The sequence below is a fragment of the Tamandua tetradactyla genome, chromosome 7 (assembly GCF_023851605.1).
Source record: "Tamandua tetradactyla isolate mTamTet1 chromosome 7, mTamTet1.pri, whole genome shotgun sequence".
In the NCBI taxonomy this organism is placed as follows: domain Eukaryota; kingdom Metazoa; phylum Chordata; class Mammalia; order Pilosa; family Myrmecophagidae; genus Tamandua; species Tamandua tetradactyla.
Genome location: NC_135333.1, coordinates 68,939,413 through 68,962,052, shown reverse-complemented (window position 1 = coordinate 68,962,052; position 22,640 = coordinate 68,939,413). Strand labels below are relative to the sequence as shown.

The 22,640-nt window shown below is 45.0% G+C and overlaps 2 protein-coding genes and 1 long non-coding RNA gene across 18 annotated transcripts in view; 1 reads left to right on the top strand and 2 right to left on the bottom strand.

Moving 5' to 3' along the window:
* COPS7A (COP9 signalosome subunit 7A) overlaps nt 1–393 on the bottom strand; it is a 57,662-nt gene extending 57,269 nt beyond the window's left edge. The window contains exon 1 of the mRNA XM_077169850.1: nt 276–393. The gene's annotated coding sequence lies outside the window, so the exon portion shown is untranslated. The remainder of the gene's footprint in view (nt 1–275) is intronic.
* Nucleotides 118–22,336, top strand: ZNF384 (zinc finger protein 384). Of its 16 annotated transcripts, XR_013179511.1 has the most exons (13): nt 3,456–3,640; nt 4,749–4,808; nt 10,335–10,405; nt 10,701–10,938; nt 11,172–11,219; nt 11,434–11,767; nt 12,642–12,734; nt 16,606–16,830; nt 17,532–17,714; nt 19,289–19,367; nt 20,166–20,324; nt 20,897–21,575; nt 21,714–22,336. XR_013179511.1 is itself a non-coding variant. In XM_077169831.1 (12 exons), exons 3-12 carry the CDS (start codon nt 10,340–10,342, stop codon nt 21,353–21,355), a joined length of 1,884 nt encoding a protein of 627 aa, XP_077025946.1. In that variant the 5' UTR covers nt 118–313; nt 4,749–4,808; nt 10,335–10,339; the 3' UTR covers nt 21,356–22,336. The 16 variants fall into 16 exon arrangements, 15 of the variants coding, with proteins under 15 accessions (XP_077025946.1, XP_077025950.1, XP_077025948.1 ...); XM_077169831.1 differs by lacking the exon at nt 3,456–3,640 and adding an exon at nt 118–313 and having other exon boundaries at nt 20,897–22,336; XM_077169833.1 differs by having other exon boundaries at nt 3,455–3,640; nt 10,339–10,405; nt 20,897–22,336.
* LOC143691417 (uncharacterized) lies at nt 1,839–3,417 on the bottom strand. Its single transcript, XR_013179512.1, has 3 exons — nt 3,153–3,417; nt 2,312–2,385; nt 1,839–2,176 (listed from the first exon to the last, which is right to left on the bottom strand). It is a non-coding gene; the product is annotated as an uncharacterized LOC143691417 (long non-coding RNA).
* Nucleotides 22,337–22,640: the final 304 nt, after the last annotated feature.

Sequence of the window (22,640 nt, the reverse complement as noted above, 5' to 3'; positions counted from 1 at the left end):
GGCAGGGAGCAGGGACTCCCAGCTGGGATCATCACCTCTGAGGCCCCAGTTCTAGGTTCAGTTCTTGGAACAGCCCAGCAGAAGCCCACACACCAGCCTCTCCGCTGTTGCTAGACTCTGTTGCCATGGTAACCATCTAGGCCCCATTTCTACCTCCCCATCTGTGCCCCACTTGCTCCCTCAAAATGGGGTAGTCCCAGGGAGGATGGAAGACAGTGTAGTGGGTGAGAGGCCAGTGTGAGCTGCCGGGACTACCCATGCCTCTGTGCGCTTACCTTTGAAGCCAGAATTAGGAGTGTGGCTGTGTTGGTAGGTGAGTGTTTTCTGTGTTTCCTTGGCTGTGTACTGAGGGAAGTGTGGCTGAGTCCAATGCAGCACCCGGTGTGAGCGTGGGGAGGTGGGAGCAGTGTATGCGTGCAGGGCGTCAGACTCCCTAAGAAAGGGACAGACTGTCACAGAGGAATGAGGAACCAGCTAAAAGCAGAAGTGCGAGGAAAACAAGCTTGAGGAGGGTACAGATCAACTCAGGGGGCCCTGAAGAGATCCCAGCCAGCAGCTGGGGCAGCCCCGGCCCCAGTGGAGAAGCTTGAGGGTGCAGGAAGATGTGCCAATGGCACTCTTCGAGATGGTGGGGGAGAGGTCTGGTGAACGGGAGAGAGGGAGCCTCCTTAACCTTTCCGTTCTTTCCACAGGAATCCAGTCCTGCTTGTCTGTCGGGTGAGGGTGGGGGAAAAAGGGGCACACTGGGCTCTATCACCTTCAGCAGCTGTCTCTGAGGGACAGTGTGACCCTGTGGCTCATTCATTATGCAGGAGACCTGTTTGCAGGCCCCTAGTGAAGAGGGAATTAATTACCGCTTGATTAGACTGCTGTTTCTCTAAATTTAAATAAATTAAAATACTCCAGCAAGACTCTGGAAATCCTTGCCTGTTCCCTCTTCCTAACTGTCCTCCTTCCTCATGGAAAGTCAGGTGCAGGTGAAGACAGAGAAGGGAACCATCCTAGTCTTCTGAGTTGTCCTAAAGGAATTATCCCAAGCTAGATAACATTGTCATGCTTCGGATGAGTCCCTGGGAAACAGATCCTGAACTTTATCTCTGGTGGAGTTGACACAGGGACTGTGGGACCCCTGGAGGTCCTCAAGGGGCTTCAAGGGGTAGCGCAGTGAGTCAGGGCTCAGTACTGGACAACTGCATCAGCAATGGCCTTGACGCCCTCCTCCTGGGCAGTGTATCAAGTGACTCAGCCAGGCTTCTTTTAAGCTTTTTTTTCTGGAGAGCTTACCACTGGGGCTCTAAATGAACTAGAGAACAGGGAAGCCCCCAGGAGGAGGGATCCCCCAGGCAGAACTCTTGAGTGTGGAGTGAGGAAACAGTGTGCCAGCTAAAATTAACAACCCTCCTCCCCCTGCACCCTGCAGTTATCACTCTAGAGCTTTCTCTAAAGAGTTCAAAGCACTTAAAACTTGTTTCTTATAGCAAGGGCAGGAACAGGGCTGACAGAGCCACTAAGGTCCAGGGAGTGCTAGTTAATGTAAATAGGAGAACTAGGAGGATAATTGGCTCTTCTTGTGAGTACCATTATTTTGCTTTCACTTTTCCATCCCAGCCACCAAAGTCAAGATCTCTCGAATCAACAGTCTCTAACCCATGCAGCCCCTAGGTTTGGTCACATCTGAGCCCTTAAGACATTTTTCCTGCTAACGACTGCTGCTCAGTTAACACAGACTTTGTGTGGAACCGAAAAATGTGATAGATAGTAGACACTTAAAAAAAAAGATACAAACTACAATTATAAGTTAAAGATAAACACCTCTATTTAAACACTTAGTTGTTTATTATTTAGGTGTCCTTTGCTACTTTCTTGCTGTGACCTTGGGAAAAATCATTTAAACCTTTGGTCTTGTTTTCATTATCAGTGAAATGGACATTATAATGATTTTGTTCTCCAAGCAAGGGGCTATTGCTGCTAATTGGAGGCACCTCAATTCTGTTTCAGCCAAAACAGAACTGAGCCGGAGGGATATGGGGGAGATGAGGCTGGTGACAGCATTCATTTACTCAAACATAGATTTATTCAGCATGTGCTATGTACTCTGCAAAGCAGTGGGATGAAGCCCATGGTTGCAGCATCATTTCTTCCCTGAAGGAGCTGACAATCTGCTGGGGAGTCACATCTATGAAGTAAAAAAGCAATGAAAGGTACAGACTATAAGTGCTGTGGGAATTCAGAGAAAGCGACCATTATGGTTGGTGTAACCAAGGAAGGCTTCCTGAAAGAGTTCATTGCGGGTGTTTGTAGAACCACTTACTAAGTCTGGGGTCTGAGGCTTCAGCAGCAAACAAGTCAGTCTTCTCAATGGATCCTGTATTCTAGTGGGAAAAGCTGGACAGTAAACAAAATATATATCAGGTAGTGATGAGTGATACATTTAAAAGTAAAACATGGTAGAATGAAATAAGCTAGACACAAAAGGACAACTATGATATCGTTTATATGAAATAATTAGTATATGCAAATTCATAGTCAGAAATTAGAATACAGGGTACCAGGGACAAGGGTGGGGAATAGGAAGTTAATGTTTAATTGGTATGTAATTTTTATGGGGTGACAGAAAAGTTTTGGTAATCAATGGTGATTGTAGCACAACACTCTGGATGTAATTAGTATCACTGAACTGTATACTTGAAAATGGTTAAAATGGGAAATTGTATGTGGTGTATATGTCAGCACAATAAAAATTTTAACAAAATCCATAAAAACTGTACAACACAAGGAGTGAACTCTAATGTAAACCATGCATATAATGGCTAATATAATAATAATCATATTGGATCATCAATTGTAACAAATGTACCATACTAATAAAAAAAGGCAAAGCAGGTTAAGGGGATAGAAATGTGGGAGAGGAAAAGGAGAACTTAAAGACCAAAGCAAAGAGAGTGAGGGGTGTGGTCAGATTTTGACAGCTGGAAAAGTTATTTTACTTACTAGCTCTGCGTAGGGACCTCAGATAATTACTGACATATTACAAAAAATTCAGGCATAAAGTGAAACGTTCTTGGGGGTATAAGAAAAAATAATGGTAACTTTCCACATTATTCTGTCCTGGGGGAAGGGAAACAGGACCCCGGCCTTTTAAGATTCCATACCTCCCCAAAACCTTGATGCATAATTCATGAACCTTCGCATTTCCACCCTCCCGCTTCCCTAGAGGTCCCTTCCGGAAGCCCTGGACCGCTGTTTTCTGAGTGCAGCTTCTGCCCTTAGCACAACCCGCTTTCCACTTCCGTTGCGCGTCACTTCCACAGAGGATTCAACTGTATCCCAGGGCAGAACCCACTTCCGCCCCTACTCGTCGTAACTTCTGCCCTGAATATCCTGGAGCGCTAACAGCGCCGGATATGCCTTAGCCGCTCCCGGAAGTGACTCGGCCTTTGCACCCACCCCCCCTTTCCTTCCCCAGTACTGCCCCCCCTACATTGCTGTTTCCCTCCCTCCCCCCTTTTCGTTTCCGGCGCTCCCGCCTTCTCTCCGCTGCGGCTCTTCTCTGAGCCTGTAGGGGGGAGGGAGGGAGGGTGGGAGAGGGGCGTGGAGGAATTGGGGCTTTCGGGAGCACGAGCTGCAGCACCACTTCCGGGTGAGTGTACGGGGAGGGAGGGGGGCCACCCACTGCCTCGCGCCCCCGCCCTGCGGGTGTCTCGCGCGCATTCCGTGCGTGAGTGTGTGGGTCTGTCTCGCGCCTAAAGTGCGTGCCCGCGTGCTCCGCCTTGCGCTCTTCCCCCTCCCCTCGCCCCCTCCTGGTCCTCCCACCCCACTCGGTTCCCTCCTTTCCCAGTAAACGCCGCCCCTCCCGCGCTCTGGCTCTGGCGCCGCCGCTGCCGTCGCCGCCGGGTGAGTCTCGCGCCGCTTCAGCCGGCGCGCGGCAAGCTCCCTGCTCCTCCCCCCTCCCCTATTCCTTGGGGGGGGGCGAGAAGGGGGGGTTCCACGATGTGACTGTATGTGTGTGTGTCCGTCCCGGAACCGGAAGTGGTTGTGGAGGAGCGGGCGATGGGGAGGAATGGGGGGGCTTAGGGGGCGGGTGTCTGCCTGGTGGGTGGCAGAGTTCAGCTCCCTGGAGGGGAAGGAGGGGCGTCCCAAGGAAGGGTCTTTCAGGAAGAGGTGGGGGGCGACATCAAGAGAAAGCTCCCAGGGGCTGTCTCAGGGGAGTGAAGGTTTTTGGGGGACAGCTGGGATCCCCAATAGATAGACCACTGTGCAAGCTGAGGGAGATACTTTTTGGCGCAAGGCCTTGGTTAGGCAGGGGGCGAAGTCCTCATAGAAGTGGGGGGAGGTCAGAGGAAGTGGCCTGGCCTGAACTGGCACTGTGCCTGACACAAGGGCTTGTGCACCCCCACCCCCACCCCCGACCCTCAGCTTTGCCTTCTGAGCCACTGCTCTGGGGGCAGAGACCCTCCTCCTCTTCCAGTTCTTCTTTTCTTTGACCTCTGCCAACCAGTGTCTAGGCTCTGTGGTAGAACCTACAAGTTGGTGACAGAGTTAGTCTTAATTTCTGGGAATTGGATTTATTTCTCTTGTATCCACAAAGGGGTGGCACTACACTCCTGTTATTATAACCTTCCATCTTTGAATTGTTGGTTGGGGGCCTGCCTGCTTTTCCAGACTGCTGACAATCAAAAAATTCCTAAGGTTCTCCAAAGCTGTCTGCACCCTAACTGGCCTCTGAAACCCGTACAATTTGTTTACAGAAAGTTCAGGAGCCCTGGAAAGGAGAAGGAATAAGACGGCAGGAGGAAGAGAGAGAGAGGGTAAGACAATTTGGGGTTAATGGCTTTTTTGGTTTGAGGGGAGAAGGGGTGATAATTGAATGGTCTTGTTATTGACAATGACAGAACTCTTCAAGTAATGAAATTGTAATACTGGTGTTTGCTTTGGGAATAAAATCAGCCTTTTACCACCTGTTATCTCTTTGTGTAAGAAGTTGTTGCTGTACGTTGGTTACCCTCCATCCAGTAAGGACCCATCAGGAATGAAATATGAAATGCCCCTATGAAAACTATTATGGGATTGTCAGTATACTTCTAGGCATAGTGTATGGAATTGCTTTTTCTGGGTTTGGGACAAGGATTGTCAGTATACTTCTAGTGCCGTAGTGTATGGAATTGCTTTTTCTGGATTTGGGATGAGGGCTGAGTTTAGAGAAAGGTTCCTGTCCTTAATATTTTAGTGAAGCATTTGAAGTAGATCTGTTGAATGATGAGATTCTGTGATAGAGGGCTTTTGAATTTGATAAGGTTTTCAGGAAAAAAAACTGTACCATGAGTAATTTGATATAAAGTAGGTAAAACTCTATGAAGCAGACTCCAGAAGTACATCTGGAGGAATTCAGAGTATATGAGGCTGTTGGGAATGTTAAGAGTTTTAAGTAGTCTGAAAATGACAGTGTATGGTAAATTCAGAGTTTATAATCCTAGAGGTATTTTTTAGGAACCAATACCAGGCTGTTTTATAAAATTTGTTCTCTATAGGTTTCTGAGCCCACGTTGTTGATGATTAAATATTAGATGCATATTCCCTCCTCCTTTTGTTTTGGGGGGGAGAGGGCTCTCATTACCCAGACCCATTCATTTATGGTGGAACTGGTAGAGCAAGGGAAACCATGGTGCTGTTCCTCCCAGAGAGTACAGTGACCACTGGTGCCTTTTGTAAATGGTGCTGGCCCAGATTACCAGCTGTGTGGTGGCAGTGGTCCTGTTGGTCTATTCCGGCATAGTATGATGGTTCTTCCCAAGAAGATTGGCTAAACTTCTTCTGAGTTATGTTGTACTTGAAAGAGTACACAGATGGTAGGAAGACTCTTAAGAACTGATGGGATGACCCTTGAATGTCTTTGGAACTTGAGGAAAAGAAAAATTTATTCTTTGTAATTTCAAGTCCTTTGCTAATATTGCAACCTTTCTGCAGTTGTGCATTTTGGAATGGTTCCTCGTAATAGATCCATGGGTCTAGTTCTTTATGTAGTTGAATTTGAGTTGACTGTTCTTTGCATCTCTTTTCCACATTGCTGCTGCCTGATGATGAATGTTAAGTTGGAGGCTATTTATCTGATATTTTGGGGGTAGTTACCTTTGTAATTATGTGGTCTTTATGTAACTTTCACTAATTGTAAGTAATAGTTCTCATAATGGTAGAAGTATCTCTTGAACTCTTTTCCTTTCAGGAGCATTTTGTGTATTTCATTCTTTTCCTTTTTGTGCTGCCTTCATCCCATCACCATATGCCTTGTGAACCTGTCATAAGGGATTCATTGCCCTCCATCTCCACCTAAATAGAAACGTAATGGAGTAGTAATTATCCCGAGCCATCCACTGGACCTAGAATTAGGTAGGGTCCAAAAGTCTTGATTCCCAGTTCCATTCTCTAGTTACAAAACTTGGTTGGTGGGAATGTTTCAATATTTTCTAAAGGTTGGTTATGTTAAAGGAATGTTATTTTCTTGAGAAAAGAACATCCTGCTTCACTTCAAACAACAAAAAAATATTAGTAGGAAGTGTCAGGAAAGAGATGATAGTCTTCATCATGTTTCCGAAAACCACGTGCTGGAGGCAATGACATTTTCAGCCCTGGATGGTTGATGACATTGGGAACGATGTGTTCACATGGACAAAGCTCTGGTCCAAGAGTCAAGACCTACTTTATGTGTTTCATGGGTGTTACTTGATTTTGTTTCCCTTTTCCACCTCCAGAATGCTTCCAGGATCTCTTTTGTATTAGAGAATAAATATGTAATCCTTTGGGAAAAAAAAGTACTGTCCAACTTAATTACAGTAAACCTCCCATCTTATTAATGGACTAGTTAAGACTTGATGGAGTATTAAAATTGAAACAAGACCCCAAATTACCAGTTAGCCAGAATTCTTCTTTCCATTTCTTAAATTTTTCCTTTTTTTCCCTGCTCTTTGGGACTATAATGGAAACCTTTCTCTTCCTTCCAGTCTAAGGTCAACCAGATTTCTCTCCTCTCTTCTTTTCTCTTCTCTTTTTCTTTTCTTTTATTTATTTTGATATATTGGCATGTAGTCACCAGAGCTGTATGTTCTGTACAGAGATGAAGGTTCTCCATGATATCAGTAGGCTTCTTAGGGTTGGCAGAATGCTTATCTGTACCTGCTTGGATGTTGGGATGGTTGGATGAGATTAGAAGATAAGTGGTAAAGGGACAGTAGACAGGTATTTGAGTGATCAGCACCAGTGACACCCTGTTACACAACATCAGGGGAAACCATTTACATTGCATTCTGTTGATAGCCTTCATTCTTGGCTCTCCAACTGATCTGGTTTGAGGACTACAGAGATTTAAGTCAGTATTATCAATAGAACAGCGGTTTAGCATTTTCAGGTGTCATTCTTCAGGCAAAAATTGCTTATAGTTGAGTGAGCAATCCTCTTCATGTACCCTCACTGGGCTACACATTTATCAGAAGCCCATTTGTCTTGTCTTAGTACCCTCTGTAGTTTTGACCTTCAGCTTTGTTCTCTTAAGAACCAAAGCACAGTGATAGACTGGGTATCCAAGTGAGTGGAGGACCCTTTAATTTATTTTTTCTCATTCTGGAAAGTCTTTTAATTCAGCCTCCAACCTTTTCAGATCAGTTTATCGTTGTAGCCAAGTCAGCATTCATAGGGTGTGGATAGAGAATATAGTCTTGAACTGCGTGTTGTTTCACTGCTATCAGAAACTTTAATTCTGAAAATATTTATTGAGGACTGCCTGAAAAAATTATAATCCTTTCCTGGAAACATTCTAAATTTTGATCCCAGGATCAAGCCACATCATCAGAGAGTTGTATATATGAGTTGTTTTGTTTTGATCTCTTGTAGACCCCTTTCCATGGCTTGCTTTTTGTTCACAACCCTTCCCTGCTGTTTACTGTTTACTCTGTGCTTCCAATTTCTTTGTCTGAAAAATGGAGATTACAGTTCATAACTTCTAGAATTCTTGTGGGGATTAAATGATGTGATAGTTGTAAAGTGCTTAGGAAAGTACCTTGTACATAATAAGCACTTAATTCATGTTAATAATGGCAATAAGGACGACATCACTTTTCCCCATTTATAAGAACCTACAGGGAAAATATGTCCCTCAGAAATTCATGCTTCATCTGAGACACCAGTAGGACAGTATGAGCGGTTGAAAATCTTTTTTTGAGGGAGGGGTCTTATTCACAGGAATCCTGTTCTGGGAGTGTTATTATTTTTAGGGTCTCAGTTCCTCCCTCCTAAATGTTCATATCTATAATGAGTTTACTTCCTCGCCTCACTGGGGGAAATGGTGTATTAGTACACCTTTCTTTTAGTCTCTATCCTAATTCTTTACCTCTTTTTCCTTTCCAGCATCCAAGACCCTCATGTCTGTTTCATTTCTCTCAGCTGGAACATCAGAGAGATGGGGTTAAGGGTTAAGGTTTGAGCCTCAAGAATTGCTTTCAAATTCTAGATTCCATTGTTCAGTTCACTGAGTATGGGATTGCTTATTGGGTCTCAGGGCTGTTTTAGGTATTGTGGGGAAGTCCACACATAGAAGATGTGATCCCTTCCTCTCAAAGAACTTGGCAAGGCTGGAGCCCCTTAAAATGTGATCTGATTTTTCTTGGTTCTATGCCTAAAGAGGTCCTGAGATCCCTTTATAAAACTAGTGCTGGAAGGACGAGGCTGGCACCTGTGTTGGAGATGGTCTGGTTCTACTGTATTTTGTAAATTAGGAAACAGGATTTGCCTGTGATTGATCTTCAGTTATTTAATATTGAGGCTTATTTTTGTGCAGTTGTTTTAGTTACAGATTTGGTGCATTTCTTTCTTCTATTTTACTAATTTTTAAGAAAAAGTAGGCTGAGATTCAGTTCTGCTTTCCTTTATGGGTTTTATGAGAATTGGGGGTGCTGTTTACTAGAGCAAAAAATGTGATGTTTCTCCTGGAGAAATACAAGGAACTGGGCTACATTTAGAGTGATATCCTTTCTGCTTCAACTCCTTTGTGGAAAGTCTTTTTCAATTTCCTTAGTCATCACTTCTTGAAATCCAGTTTCTATGTCCAGACTGGCCTCCAGCTCTTAGTATCTCTAGTATCTGCTTCCAGTATATCCTCAGTGGGCCTGATGTGATGAAGTCACAGGTCATTCTTCCCCACCGAAGCCTCAGCTGCTCTCGGCTCAGAAAAGGCATGGTGATGCGCTTACTTCCCTGCTGTTCCTCACTTTCCAATCCACCAGTGTCACACTCCTTCACCTGCCTTCTGCTGGGCTGGATCTTTGCTGGTTCAGGATTTTGGAAAGCTCCACTTGACCAACATGTTGCCAGTTAAGACTTGCCAGCAGCAGTGATCAGAGTGTGAAAATTGGTGGTGGGATGTCTGGAGTTTGTACCCATACACGACTGTAGTGTTATTCTATTCTGAGTTACTACTTTTCTTGTCCCCCTACTCCCAAAATTGTATGGGGTTTTTTTGCCATCTACATGCAGAGGAGAATTTGAACTCTTGGCAACATAGTGTTTAAGAAATACAAAGCAGGCGTCTAGTACTGCATACGTGTTCTGGCCCAGGGTTGGCCCTATTCTGAATCCCTATACATATCTGGTGGGGGCGGGGGGCGGCTGCTACTGCTGACACCAGAACCCTTTTTTAAACTGTTAAATCCTGGCTTCCCACTGCTCAGCCCAGTTTGTGTGTTTCCCAGTGTAGTGCCATGGATGGTCTTGGTGGGATCTGTGGGGCTTGATCCCCAGATAGCAGCTTTACTAAAAAAATACCTTGATTCTGATTCCTGCCAACTTCATTCTTTAATTCCCTAGAGCATTTTGTGCTCTGGCCTAGAACTTTTTAAGCTATGTAGAACTGTAGATATGCTGCTTGAAACTCTTGATTTTTTATTTCAAGGAAGACACACATGAGATGGAAAAGAGGAACAGTGGTAGGGCTCTGACTGTTTTCTAGTCTCTGAATGTGCTGTGATCTTGAGCACATCCCTTCCCTTCCATGGCCTCAATTTCCACCTTTGCAGTAAAGACAAGTTAATGCAGTCTGTTTCTTTCAGGCATGGGAATTCTGTTGGTGAATGAGGTGTAAGTTCTTTCACAACTCTGGCAGCCTCTACTGGATGGGGCATAGTGCTGAGTGGCTCTCACCAAAGATATTGGGGTGCTAGACCCTAATGTCTCGGCTGCTAATTCCCAGCCGGGTGATGAAGAGACCAGAAAGACCTCTCCTCCTTCTCTCCAATGCTGAGTTTCTTCAGACTTGGTCTTGAGTGTAATATAGTCTCTGTTTCTTTCCTCAGGTAGAATGGAAGAATCTCACTTCAATTCTAACCCATACTTCTGGCCTTCTATCCCCACAGTCTCGGGACAGGTAGGTGGTGCCAGCTTTATTGTCTTTCTCTCATTGTGTACTTTTTTCAACTCTGAAAGTAAGATCTATTATGTTGGAGACTGAAGCAAGATAAGCCAAGCCATGTGCTGCTTCACCAGGTCCCCCATCACTGAGAATTATGTAGCGTTTCTGTCTTGGCTTCTCTCTGGAAGTACAGAGATATTAACTACCAGTTTCATGATCTCCAAGGAGGACAATGGAAAGTGCTTAAAGAATAGAATTAGACGTTTTCCCAATCTGAAGACAGCACTTCCCTCTCTTCCTTTTCTCTTAGATCGAGAACACAATGTTCATCAACAAGATGAAGGACCAGCTGTTGCCAGAGAAGGGCTGTGGGCTGGCTCCACCTCACTACCCCACCTTGCTGACAGTGCCTGCCTCAGTATCCCTGCCCTCAGCCATCAGTATGGACACAGAGTCCAAGCCAGATCAGCTGACCCCACACAGCCAGGCGTCCGTTACCCAGAATATCACGGTGGTCCCTGTGCCGTCTACAGGGCTGATGACTGCTGGTGAGCAACTCTGCTCTTCTCCAATCTGAGGTGTTGATCTTCCATGATCAGTACCCCAGGCTGGAGGGCTCCAAGGACATGGGGAGTGGGATGTGTTTGATTATTCAATCAGATTTTTATTAAGTGCCTACTGTGTGCCTAGCAATGTGCTAGGCATTGTGGGGGATACAAAGAAGTAGAAGATGCGGTCCCTGCCTTTGAGGAGGTGACATTCTTTCCTTCTCTGAATCAAGGAGTCTCCTGTTCTCAGAGGTGGAGAAGAGAAGGGAGTCAATCAAGGGGTAAATCTCACTGTTACTGGGGGTGGGGTGGGGACAGGGGTTAGGAGACCATTATTTTTCTACAGGGTTTGGGGATTCCTATATACTCTGGTCTGGGGGTGGTGGTGGTGGTGAGGGGTTAATTAGACAATGATCTGGGGGAAATGAAATGAAATAAAAGATTAGGATCAGGACTTGGCAACATAACACCATCTCTTTTCTCTCCCGATCCTAGGTCCAGGTTTGGTAATCACGTCCCCCTCAGGCTCTCTTGTGACCACAGCCTCATCAGCTCAGACCTTCCCCATTTCGGCTCCCATGATTGTCTCAGCTCTTCCCCCTGGCTCACAAGCCCTGCAGGTGGTCCCTGACCTTTCCAAGAAGGTAGCATCAACTCTGACAGAGGAAGGAGGAGGAGGTGGTGGTGGTGGTGGCACTGTGGCTCCTAAGCCCCCCCGGGGCCGGAAGAAGAAGCGGATGCTGGAGTCAGGGCTACCTGAGATGAATGACCCTTATGTCCTCTCCCCCGAGGATGATGATGACCATCAGAAAGACGGCAAGACCTACAGGTAGGAGCCAGAGCTAACGGGCAGGATGGGGTGAGGATCACTGCCTCAGCTTCCCCTACCCCCTTGTTACCAGACCCTAATTGGGCTCTATACCCTGACAGCCCTCCACCTCAGATCCACTTGCATGACAGGTATTCTGTCATGGAGTATGAAGGTAGTACCACTAGCATTTCTCTAGCACCTCTTCCCCCAGGATGCAGACCCATTTCACCCTTCCTTTTTTTTATCCCCAGTTTTGGGGGTCATCACCATGGACTTATTTTTGAGTAAGGGGTAGAGTTTCTCTTTTGTAATAAGGCTTTAGACTTGGTTTAAGACTCTGTCTCCAGGTCTTTTTGGCTTTCTCCATTTTCCATTCCTATGTTTCAAAAAAACTTCTGGTAAGCACCTAACCTAGCCTGTGTGCCATCTGCTGATTCTTGGGCCATATTTGAACACTGAGCGTGCCTGATCCTGCATGGTTGGGATGATGGGAGGGGTCTGTATGAAAAAATAGGAGGAATAGGATACCTCCCCCACCCTTTGGGATATATGCTGTTAAAGTGGCTGTTTGCTTACTTTCTAATTCATGGAAGTCAGTTTGAGCCTCACTTCCTCTAAGTTGTCCATTACCAAAAAGCATTCTATGTCTATTTGCATGTGGTACTATGCAAAATAATTATGTAAGTTAATTCCCTGCCCTTTGAAAATTGAAAATCTTTTAATCCCCTTGAGAACTGCCAAGGGCCCTAGTGGGTTTGGGGAGTTTGCCCCCAGTATACAGAGTGGGATGACCACTCCCACAGCTTTGACGCAGACAGGGGCAGGTGTGCATGGCTGGGAGCCTGGGTCTGTCCTTAGTGTACCGAGATGGGCAATGTTGTTCCCATTTTAGGAGCGAAGGGAACTGCGGCACAGGAAATGGACAGAGCCTTGGGCTCATGGATTCAGTTCCTGGCTCCACCACGAACTTGCTGTGTGACCCTGGGCAAGTCCTTTTCCCCTCTCTGGGCCTCAGTTTCCTCATCTGTAAAATGGGGAGAATTTTGTTTTATGCCTCCCATTTGTTGGGAGTATATATCAGTAAGATTTGAAATGTTGGGAACTTTGAAAGAAAGAGAAAAGAATTGGTCATCAGCATTTATTTCTGTTTGTGTTGTACAGTTCTACTGTGGAGAGTAGCCACATCTACAGAATGTTTAAATCCCTCTTTATAAGTGAAAATGAGGGAAGTGTTGCTATGCAGAAAATATTGAGAGGACTGCAGAATTCCAGTTCATAATCTGAAAGTTCATTGCAGCTTTATTATTTCAAGTGTATTCCACTTTATACATTAAAAGTGTTCCTGGAAAATGTTTACATCATATCATGTTATAAAGGTATCTGGCAAATTTGATTCTCTTAAAAATAGGTCTTTTATATGTCATTTCATAAAGTAAAAAATCCCTTTTTAGTTTATTTTGTAAAAATCTGGATTTTTACTTATTTGCTTAAACGAGGTCATTGTGCCATGAAGATTCACCTATACGAAATATGGAGCAGGAGTAGGAGGGTTCTCTAACACCCTTTGGAGCCTTTCAGATGGTTCTGGGTACTCTTGATTCTGCCCCTTTTTTTGTTTTGTTTTTTGGTCTTTTGGACCCATATTAAAGTTATCTCTGGACTTCCCAAACTGTGTTTCAAAAGAAATGGGAATATATATAGTTGGAAGGAAGCCCTAATAGGATTTTTCACATCCTCAATGGTTCTGGAATCCTTTTGGCCCATACCCAGGTATCTAAAGACAACTCTGTAATTTAAGGAGTGAATAATTGTTTTCTAGGTGAACACATGGAAATTTCTTCAGAAGCTCAGAATTCTGAATTTCAAAAGGAATCTTTTTAGAAACAGTATCCCTATTTTGAGGCATAAGTGGATCAACCACTTCCAATCCTATTGTTAGTGGTATTTAGTAGAGTAATTAGGTTCTGTTATTCTGAGCAAGTCTACTTAACCTCCCTAGCTCTTTGTTCCCACCTGTAAAATGGGAAGACCAGTTGTGGCCCTCATCTACCGTAGAAATGCTTTGAGGGAAAAGAAAAAGAATTTGAAATTGTTTTGAGCATCCTGAGGGAAAATGGAATGATAACTCAAAGTGGAAAATGTAACCAAGGCCATTGCATTGCATGCTTCCAGGGGACACCATTCTTCCTGTGTTTGATGTGGCTGGTGCTCCTTGGAGTTGTGCACAAGTGAAATGGAGTGCTGACTTCTCTATCCCCTGCTAACTGCCCACTGTCAAAGCTTTCTTAAATCAAATTTCTTTACAACCACCAAGACCTTGAGTGAGAGGACTGTTTTTTTTTAACATAACAACATACAAACACGAACATTCTTAACATATGATCATTCCCTTCTTGGTATATAATCAATAACTCACAATATCATCACATAGTTATATATTCATCACCATGATCATTTCTTAGAACATTTGCATCAATTCAGAAAAAGAAATAAAAAGAAAAAAATCATACATACCTGTACCCCTTACCCCTTCCTCTCATTGACTGCTAGTATTTTCATCTACCCAATTTATTTTAGCCTTTGTTTCCCCTATTTTTTTCTATACCCCTTACTGCCCCCTTTCATTCAGAGTGAAGTGAGAGGACTTTTAAACTTCAGAGTTGGAGATCCTTTATGGGTCACCTGGGTCAGGTCGTTCTCTGCAGCTTTAATTTAAACACTCTTGGCAGATGACTGTCCAGCCTCTGCTGGAGGTCCTCCAGTGTCAGGAATCTTGAATTGTGTTTCATGGTTTTATAGGGAATAACATGTTGTCCTTTGGCAAATTACATGACCTTTCTGGGCCTTTATGTAAAACAGGGACAATACTTGCCAGGTTGTTGTGTAGTAGAAACTGTGTGTTTAAAGTGCCTAATCCAGCCTGGCAAGTGCAGGCAACAACAAATGGCAACTATTATCATCAGCATCGTTATGATGATCATTATTATACCTGGTATCTTTTGAGATTGACTGTTTTGTTGCTAGTCCAGGATTGATGAATTTAAGTTTCACAGATTCTTCTCTAATTGGAACCTTTGATGAAGAGGGTAATTTTCTTTTTAAAATTAACTTCAATGTTAAAGGCACAGTTAGATGTTCCCTCTTTTAAAATACCCTCACACACCAACTAACAAGATTTTATTTGAGTTAAAATGAATGGTCTTTTCTGCCTCTTGGGGAAATTTTAGCAATCAAGTGAAATTATTATGCAGCTTTGGTACAGATGCCCTCCAAGTGATAATGCGTGCAGTTTCTAACCTCAGTCTCAGTCTCATTGTGCTTTGGAGGAGTAGCAGGAACTCATCCATCAGCACTGAGGCTATCAGCAGTAACACGATTTATTATTAGAGACACTTGGCCTACCTTTGACTGCCTTGGCTGTTTTTTAGCCCTTCTAGGGGGCAGGTATTTATCTCTCCATTGTACAGCCCAGACAACTGAGGTCTAGATTCATGAGCAAGCCTCATCAAGTAGAACCTAGGAGTCCAGACCCCATTGGCAGGGTCCTTTGGACCATGCTAACTATACGTAAAACCTCCCTCTTTCCCTGCCAGGCATCCCAGATAACAGTTAACGATAAGTAAACTGGCAGTCAGATTGCCTTCGGGGATATTAGGTAACTAGAGATAAAAAAATTGGCCTTATTATTTGAACTTAAGTATTAGTATAGGTACCATACCCTGACTAATAGCAATATCTTTTTTTCTGAGGAGCTCAGCGATTTTTTTTTTAATTATGATCTCAGTTATTCTTTAAAAATTGCCCTGAAAAAAAAAATTGCCCTGAGATCAGGGCAAAGTAGAAATCACCCCATGCCACCCCATCCTCTTACAAGGATGAGTTAGGTAGAACTCAGAGAAGAGGATCTTTACCCAGTTGCCTGGCTTCCAGGCTTTTGTCCTCACCCACAGTGTATGCTGCTGAGGTGTTTAAGGACAAGGTTCCAGCTCACATATAGATAACTTTTATGCAGTAAAGAGTTGTGGCTGAACTTGCTCAGATTTCTCCTTATTTGATATTGTTGGACACTGTCAGAGCAGGAGGAAGGATCGCTAACTCAGGTGATGTGTGAAAGAACATCCAGATGCTACTGATGTCAACCTAAAGTGCTGGCATTGGCTCCCTATGCTAGGAAAGAGGAGTGGTTTAGTGTGGAAGATCGGGGATTCTCAAACCTTTTTCTCCAAAATACTTGAGGGATATAGTCCCTTCCCATCTTATCTTGGTTCACTGTAAAAGTGATTCCCCCTTGTCACAAGGGGCTGGTGGAGTGGCAGAGGGACCATATCAGATATAGGGTGGAGGGCTAGATATAAATGGTTTGGAAAAGCCCTTCCCAGTAATTCTGGTACTTCCCTAGTTCCTGTAAGAAATAATGCCAAGAAGGAAGTAGCAGAAAATCTGAGAGAAAAAAATTATCTGAGGAGAAAGAAGAAAAAATCTTCTGGGGACTCTATAGTTAAAGGTAGAAGAAAAACAGAAGTCAGTTGACATTCCTGGCCCAGTGAAATCTACATTAGCCCAAAGCCCATAATAAGGTTTCCCTGTCTTAGCTGGTTGAATTCTTATTTTTGCACACTTAGGGAGTGCAGTCATTCAAGAAATTTTGCTTGGATCTTCGTAATGTGCTGGGCACTGTGTTAAAAGCTTAGGCTATAAAAGATGAACAAAGTAAAGCTCCTACTCTAAAGGACCTCACAATGTAGTTGGAATAGGAGAGAGGATAGTAAGGTTGGCTTCTTTCGGAAGTGGAGGGAGGGTTCGCACTGCCTTTCTTGGTGGGAAGAGCTCTAACAGTCTGCCCTCATTTGGCCCAGGTGCCGGATGTGCTCACTGACATTCTACTCAAAGTCGGAGATGCAGATCCACTCCAAGTCCCACACCGAGACCAAGCCCCACAAGTGCCCGCATTGCTCCAAGACCTTCGCCAACAGCTCCTATCTGGCCCAGCACATCCGTATCCACTCAGGGGCCAAGCCATACAGTTGTAACTTCTGTGAGAAATCGTTCCGCCAGCTCTCCCACCTTCAGCAGCACACCCGGTAAGGCTGCTCTTACCTAGCCATGACTCCCTTTCCTGAAGCCATGTTGCCTACACTTCGCTCCACAAGTGTTCTTTTCTCTTTTTCCTTTCTGCATTGTCCTTTGGAAAACCTCAATTCTCTTCTGTTGCTGTCTGTGAAAAATAAAACTATATCCTAACAGTTTAGTGATGAGGGAGGGGGGAACGACAGTCGGACAGTTCTGTTCCTCAGTCCCCAAAGTTTGGAACAATTATTGTGGTTTCTCTCTGTGTCTGTTTGGAAATCTTCTGCAGAGCAGGCCCTGCTTTTACTATATGCTTCAGTTCAGAGCCAAGGTGTGCATTCAACTTCAGGTCCATGGGGAACAGGCGGTATTTGTCTTTGTTCAAATTACTGTTTGGAAGCAGGGTATCTGTGGTGAGTGTGTAATCTTAGGAAAAACAAGAGGGTTGCTGAGACTGAACACTTTAAGGTTACCAGAAGCCACGGGTTGCAGCTTTTCATCATCTCACTGCCATTCTAACCACCGACTTAAAATCAGCAACAACCTAGATCTGGGTGTCCTCTTCATTGGCCTATCCAGGCTGGAGTGTGTTTGGGAGGAGGGAGGAAGGGGGTGCGTTCATCCGTCAAGCAACATCATTTCACCCAGCAGAGAGCTGAGCCCCTGGTGTCGAACTGCTTCCTCCTCCCCCCTTCCCTCCTCTCCTCTCCGGCAGGATCCACTCCAAGATGCACACGGAGACCATCAAGCCTCACAAGTGCCCGCACTGCTCCAAGACCTTCGCCAACACTTCCTACCTGGCCCAGCACCTCCGAATCCACTCGGGGGCTAAGCCCTACAACTGTTCCTACTGCCAGAAGGCCTTCCGCCAGCTCTCCCACCTCCAGCAGCACACACGGTAAGGGAGAGTGGCGGGCTACTGTCCCGCCCCGCTGGCATGCCCTCCCCACCCCCGCCCTGGACATACACAACAACCCGCATGCGGGGGGCGGGGGAGAGGCCTGGCTGGAGGAGAACATTGCTGGCGCCTGGGAGAAAGAAGACCAAGCAGCAACATTGGAGACATGTGGATGCTAAGAGAGAGCCTCTCTGGAGCAAGAGCTGTGATGGGGAGATACAATGACTGTGTGATAATTCCCTCATGCATGGGAGGCAGAGATCCACCTGGAGCAGCGACAACTTTTCCTTCCCTAATTTCCCTCTCTGGAAATATCCATGCATACATCTTGCAAGATTTTCTCCTTGATGCCAGAGCAGAGTCATTTGAGTGGAGAAGACCATCCTGTAATCTTTAGGGCACCAACTGTGATCAAGAGATAAAATCAGACAATAGCTGGGTACTAGCCTTGTGATACAACAACAAGCAAGACTTCAAGGGATGCCAGGAGTAGGGGGAAGAAAAGAAGACATGCTACGTATTCATAGAGAGCTGGCTAACAGAAAATGAAAAGGCTCATGCTTCTTAAGGATGCCTACTTGTCCCATGAATCTGGAGTGATTAGGAGGAAATGAACCTTCCAACTAGAAGAGTGATCTCCTTTGATGGTATCTCAAGTTGAACCGGAGTCCAGATTCTGACTGGCCATAGGTCTACTCACCCAGCCTCTTGTGGGTGCAATCACCCCAACTGAATGTGATCAGACATCTTATGAGAAAGGTTGGAGTCAGGCTTTCCTCACAAGGAGGAGACATGCCCTGCCTTGCTTTTGAGGTTTTGTACCAGAGGTTCAGAAAAGCACCTGATCACATAGATGGTTCTTAAGTCCCAGATGAGGAGCAAGTGTTAGCACGTCCTTGAGTCCTTGGCTTATCTCAGCAGAGGGTCTAAGTAGCATTAGGGGAAGAGGCCAAATTAGTACCAAATTAGGGATTTGGTACCAAATTAATGGATTTCTGCCATTAGGGGGCTGAACTGGGAAAAGCCCCAAGGTGCTTCCATGAATATTAATACCACTGCGGCTCTGCTGAATTAGCCTAACTCTCTGCTGTTCTTTAACACCAGAACTTTCCCTGGGAGTGATACTTAAGGCTGTGGGGAGAGTTTCTGGCTGCAGGATAGGGACCAAGGAAGAAATGTTGTGTTTTTCTTCTTTCCTTACCTTATGTCTTTACCTTATGTGTCTGAACACTGGTTAGAACACTTGCTGTCGGAGCTGACTTGTGTGTGCCAAATTTTGGAATGTCTGTCCCTTGGGTGCCAAGGCACTGGCAGCTGCCACCTTCCCACCCTCCCATCCCTGCCAACAGAAGGAGGCCCCACCTTGAGCTAAGTGATGCAGGCAGTGACCAGAAATCAGACATTCCAGCCTGACTTATGCCAGAATGGAACAAAGGCTGGTGGCTCCTAGAGACCGATTTGATATACTCTCCCTTAGGAGGGCAGAATTGGCGTTGAGGAATTTTGTTAAGGAGCCAATCCCTGAGCAGCCTGTCTGACATCCTTTCCCTTTCTTCTTTTCTCATCCTGTGCAGAATCCACACCGGTGATAGACCATACAAATGTGCACACCCAGGCTGTGAGAAAGCCTTTACACAGCTCTCCAATCTGCAGGTAAACATCCCATCCTCCACACAAGACCTTGAATCTGAGATTTGGGGTCCAAGTGCCATTTGACTAGTATGGCAATTCTCAGACTCTTTTATACTCTTAAACATTATTGAGGAAACCAAAGAGCTTTTATTTATGTGGGCAATGTCTCTCCACATAAGATACTGTGAAACTGAGAAACTTGAAGAAATATTTAGTAATTTGCCTAAAAATAACAATAATAAACCCATTATACACTAACATTAATAACATTTTCCAAAACCAAAAAAAAAAAAGTTTGGTGAGAAGAGTGGCATTGTTTACATTCTTGCAAACATTCTTTAATGTCTGGCCTAATGGAATAGAGCTAGTTGGATTCATGTATCTGCATTAACTCAGTCTATTATGACATCACAGTCAGGTAACACTTAAAAAACTCCACTGTACAGTCATGAGACAATGAGAGTGACAAAGGCAAATTCTGTCTTCTTCTTATTTTGAAAATAGTTTTGACCTTGGGGGTCCCCTGGAAAGTTTTTGGGGTTTCTCAGAGATCCCCATACCTCATTTGAGAACCACTGGACTAGTGGGAGCAGGCATGGGCCATCATGCTAACTTTCAGAATCCTGGTGTCTGCTGCCTGAGGTATGCTTCTTCCCTTCACCTCCAGCTCCTGAAGTTCCATTTGAAGCAACTTCTTCTGGCTCCAGATGGAAAGAGGTCCTGGGAGCCTGACACCCAACTCATGGCTTTCTTTAAAGGTCAGGGAGGCTGGAGGGAAGAGGGCAATGCATTTATGCTTGTTTCTTCCAAATTTCTCAGTCCCACAGACGGCAGCACAACAAAGATAAACCCTTCAAGTGCCATAACTGTCATCGGGCGTACACAGACGCAGCCTCACTTGAGGTACACCTATCTACGCACACGGTGAAGCATGCCAAGGTGTATACCTGCACCATCTGTAGCAGGGCATATACGTCGGTGAGTGATTGCTTTCTTCTTTCCTTCCCTCCAGTCCTAACAGGTTAGAATCCTGAATCTGCATGAAATGCCAGATCTGTTGTAAGGAATATACCCCACCTTCCTAGCTCTAGCTTACCAGAATCAGTAAAGAGAATAGACATTAATTAGACCTAGGGCTGAGGAATTTAAGGACCTGATTCTGTAAATCCATAAAGACAGATAAAACAGTGATTCTTCATTTCTCTGAAATATAATAAAAATGAAGCAACCCAAAATTCTGTAGGGTGAGAAAGATTTCAGTTGAATATTTCTTGCCCATTTCAAAAAAGTTGTAAAGGCTCCATTCAGAGATCTCTGAGAGAATGGCAACTTTTACCTCTGTCAGTTGAACGCCCATGGGAATGTCTAAAGCCCCGTCACCTCTATGTGATAGTCAGCACTGAAAGTGCCTGCTTGGGAGAACTTACCTAGGGCTCTAGAATATCTTCATGTAAGTCATGCTCTATTTAAAGCAGAGTAAGAGTCCAAGATCTAATTGCAAGTAACCTTTCTCTTTAATCCTTCAATTCCCTTTTTACCATCTTCCTTAGGAAACATACCTTATGAAACATATGCGCAAACACAACCCTCCTGATCTCCAGCAACAAGTGCAGGCAGCGGCGGCAGCGGCAGCAGTGGCCCAAGCCCAGGCTCAAGCCCAGGCTCAGGCCCAGGCTCAGGCTCAGGCTCAGGCTCAAGCTCAAGCTCAAGCCCAAGCCCAAGCCCAAGCCCAAGCCCAAGCCCAAGCTCAAGCTCAAGCTCAAGCCCAAGCCCAGGTCCAGGCCTCCCAAGCATCGCAGCCACAGCAGCAGCAGCAGCAGCCACAGCCACCACACTTCCAGTCCCCTGGGGCAACCCCCCAGGGTGGGGGTGGGGGGGATAGCAACCCAAACCCTCCACCCCAGTGTTCCTTTGACCTGACGCCCTATAAGACGGCGGAGCATCATAAGGACATCTGCCTCACTGTCACCACCAGCACCATCCAGGTGGAGCACCTGGCCAGCTCTTAGAGACCCATGCTGCCATCCACTGGGGAGAGGGGAAAGGGGTTCTGGTCCCTTCTTTCTCTATTTCCTCTTGGTGGGAAAAGTCCTCTTCTTCCTTGACAGGCCTTGGCTCCGTCTTCTGGGGCCTCAGGCACAGCCTTCCTTCACAGAAAACCATCCTTATTCCCAACTCCTCTTCAAAAGGAACGTCCGCCCTCCTTACTGGCAGAAGAATACTGAGCTGGTAGTGTAATCCAGCAGCCTCCCCTCCCAAGCAAAGCTTTTGAAAATTGGGGGTTGGTGCTCAAGGGAGGGATTTTCTATGACCTCATAGAAACTTGTCCAGTATGGGCACTTACCCTCTCCTTATCCTCATCCTCAGAGTTTGGGCTGATAGAAGACCAGAGGCTGGCCCTCCCAGATATCAGAGAGAAGGGAGCCCTACATGCAACCAAGCTCCTGTTCTGATCTTGCCTGCAAAAGAACAGAGGCTTCTCACATGTCCCAACCTAAGAAACAAATTTTCTTCCTCTAAATGGTCTCACTTCACTTCCTACCTAATCTTGGAGGAAGGAGATTTACGTGAGGATCAGACCTCCCTTTATTTGTAAGGGGCAAGGGCTGAGATGTGGTCCCCAAGGGGCCAGAGATTCCCAAGGTGGTCAAGAGTGGCTTAAAAGTGTGGGTCATCATTTTCTTTGGAGCCTCTCTCCCCCTTCTCTGTCAACCAAGGTCTTACACTCAGTCTCTCCATTCTAAACCCCAAGGAGCTGTGGGAGTTTTCTGTTGTCTATGAAACCCCAAAACAAGAGGTGTTGCAGAGAAGGGAGTGTTCAGGGCAAACAAAAGGACTGGACTTAGCTCCCTAGGTGCCACGGTCAGTTGCCGGACATGGATTTATATATAAATATATATATATATATATATAAATATATATATACCCACTCATCACGGCCATCTTTGTTGTAACCATTTCTGTGTTTATAAATGCATTATCTTTGAGAATTTTCATATTTGATGTTTTATTTTACCTTTTTTTTCTTCCTCTCCCCCTATCTGGCCATGGCATTGTTTTGTCTTTTTTTTTTTTAATCATGGCAGATTTCAGAGAAAAGAGAAAATGAAAAAAAAACAAAACAAAACAGGAAACCAATTGTTATAAAGCGATTTAAAAATGAAAAAAAAACTATGTACAAAACAAGGGGTGTTTTTAGAATATTGTATAGAAATAAATTCGTGTAAAAGGATCAGAGGCAGTGGAGCTACTGATGTGAGTATGGGGAGAATCCATCTGGGGAGGTGTTCAAGG

Excerpts from the sequence above, each read along its gene's own strand:
- ZNF384 (XM_077169831.1), top strand. The coding sequence starts at position 10,340 with ATGGAAGAATCTCACTTCAATTCTAACCCATACTTCTGGCCTTCTATC. Across the intron at positions 11,768-12,641 it reads AAAGACGGCAAGACCTACAG|GAGCGAAGGGAACTGCGGCA; the intron begins GTAGGAGCCAGA and ends TTCCCATTTTAG. Across the intron at positions 17,715-19,288 it reads CACCTCCAGCAGCACACACG|AATCCACACCGGTGATAGAC; the intron begins GTAAGGGAGAGT and ends CATCCTGTGCAG.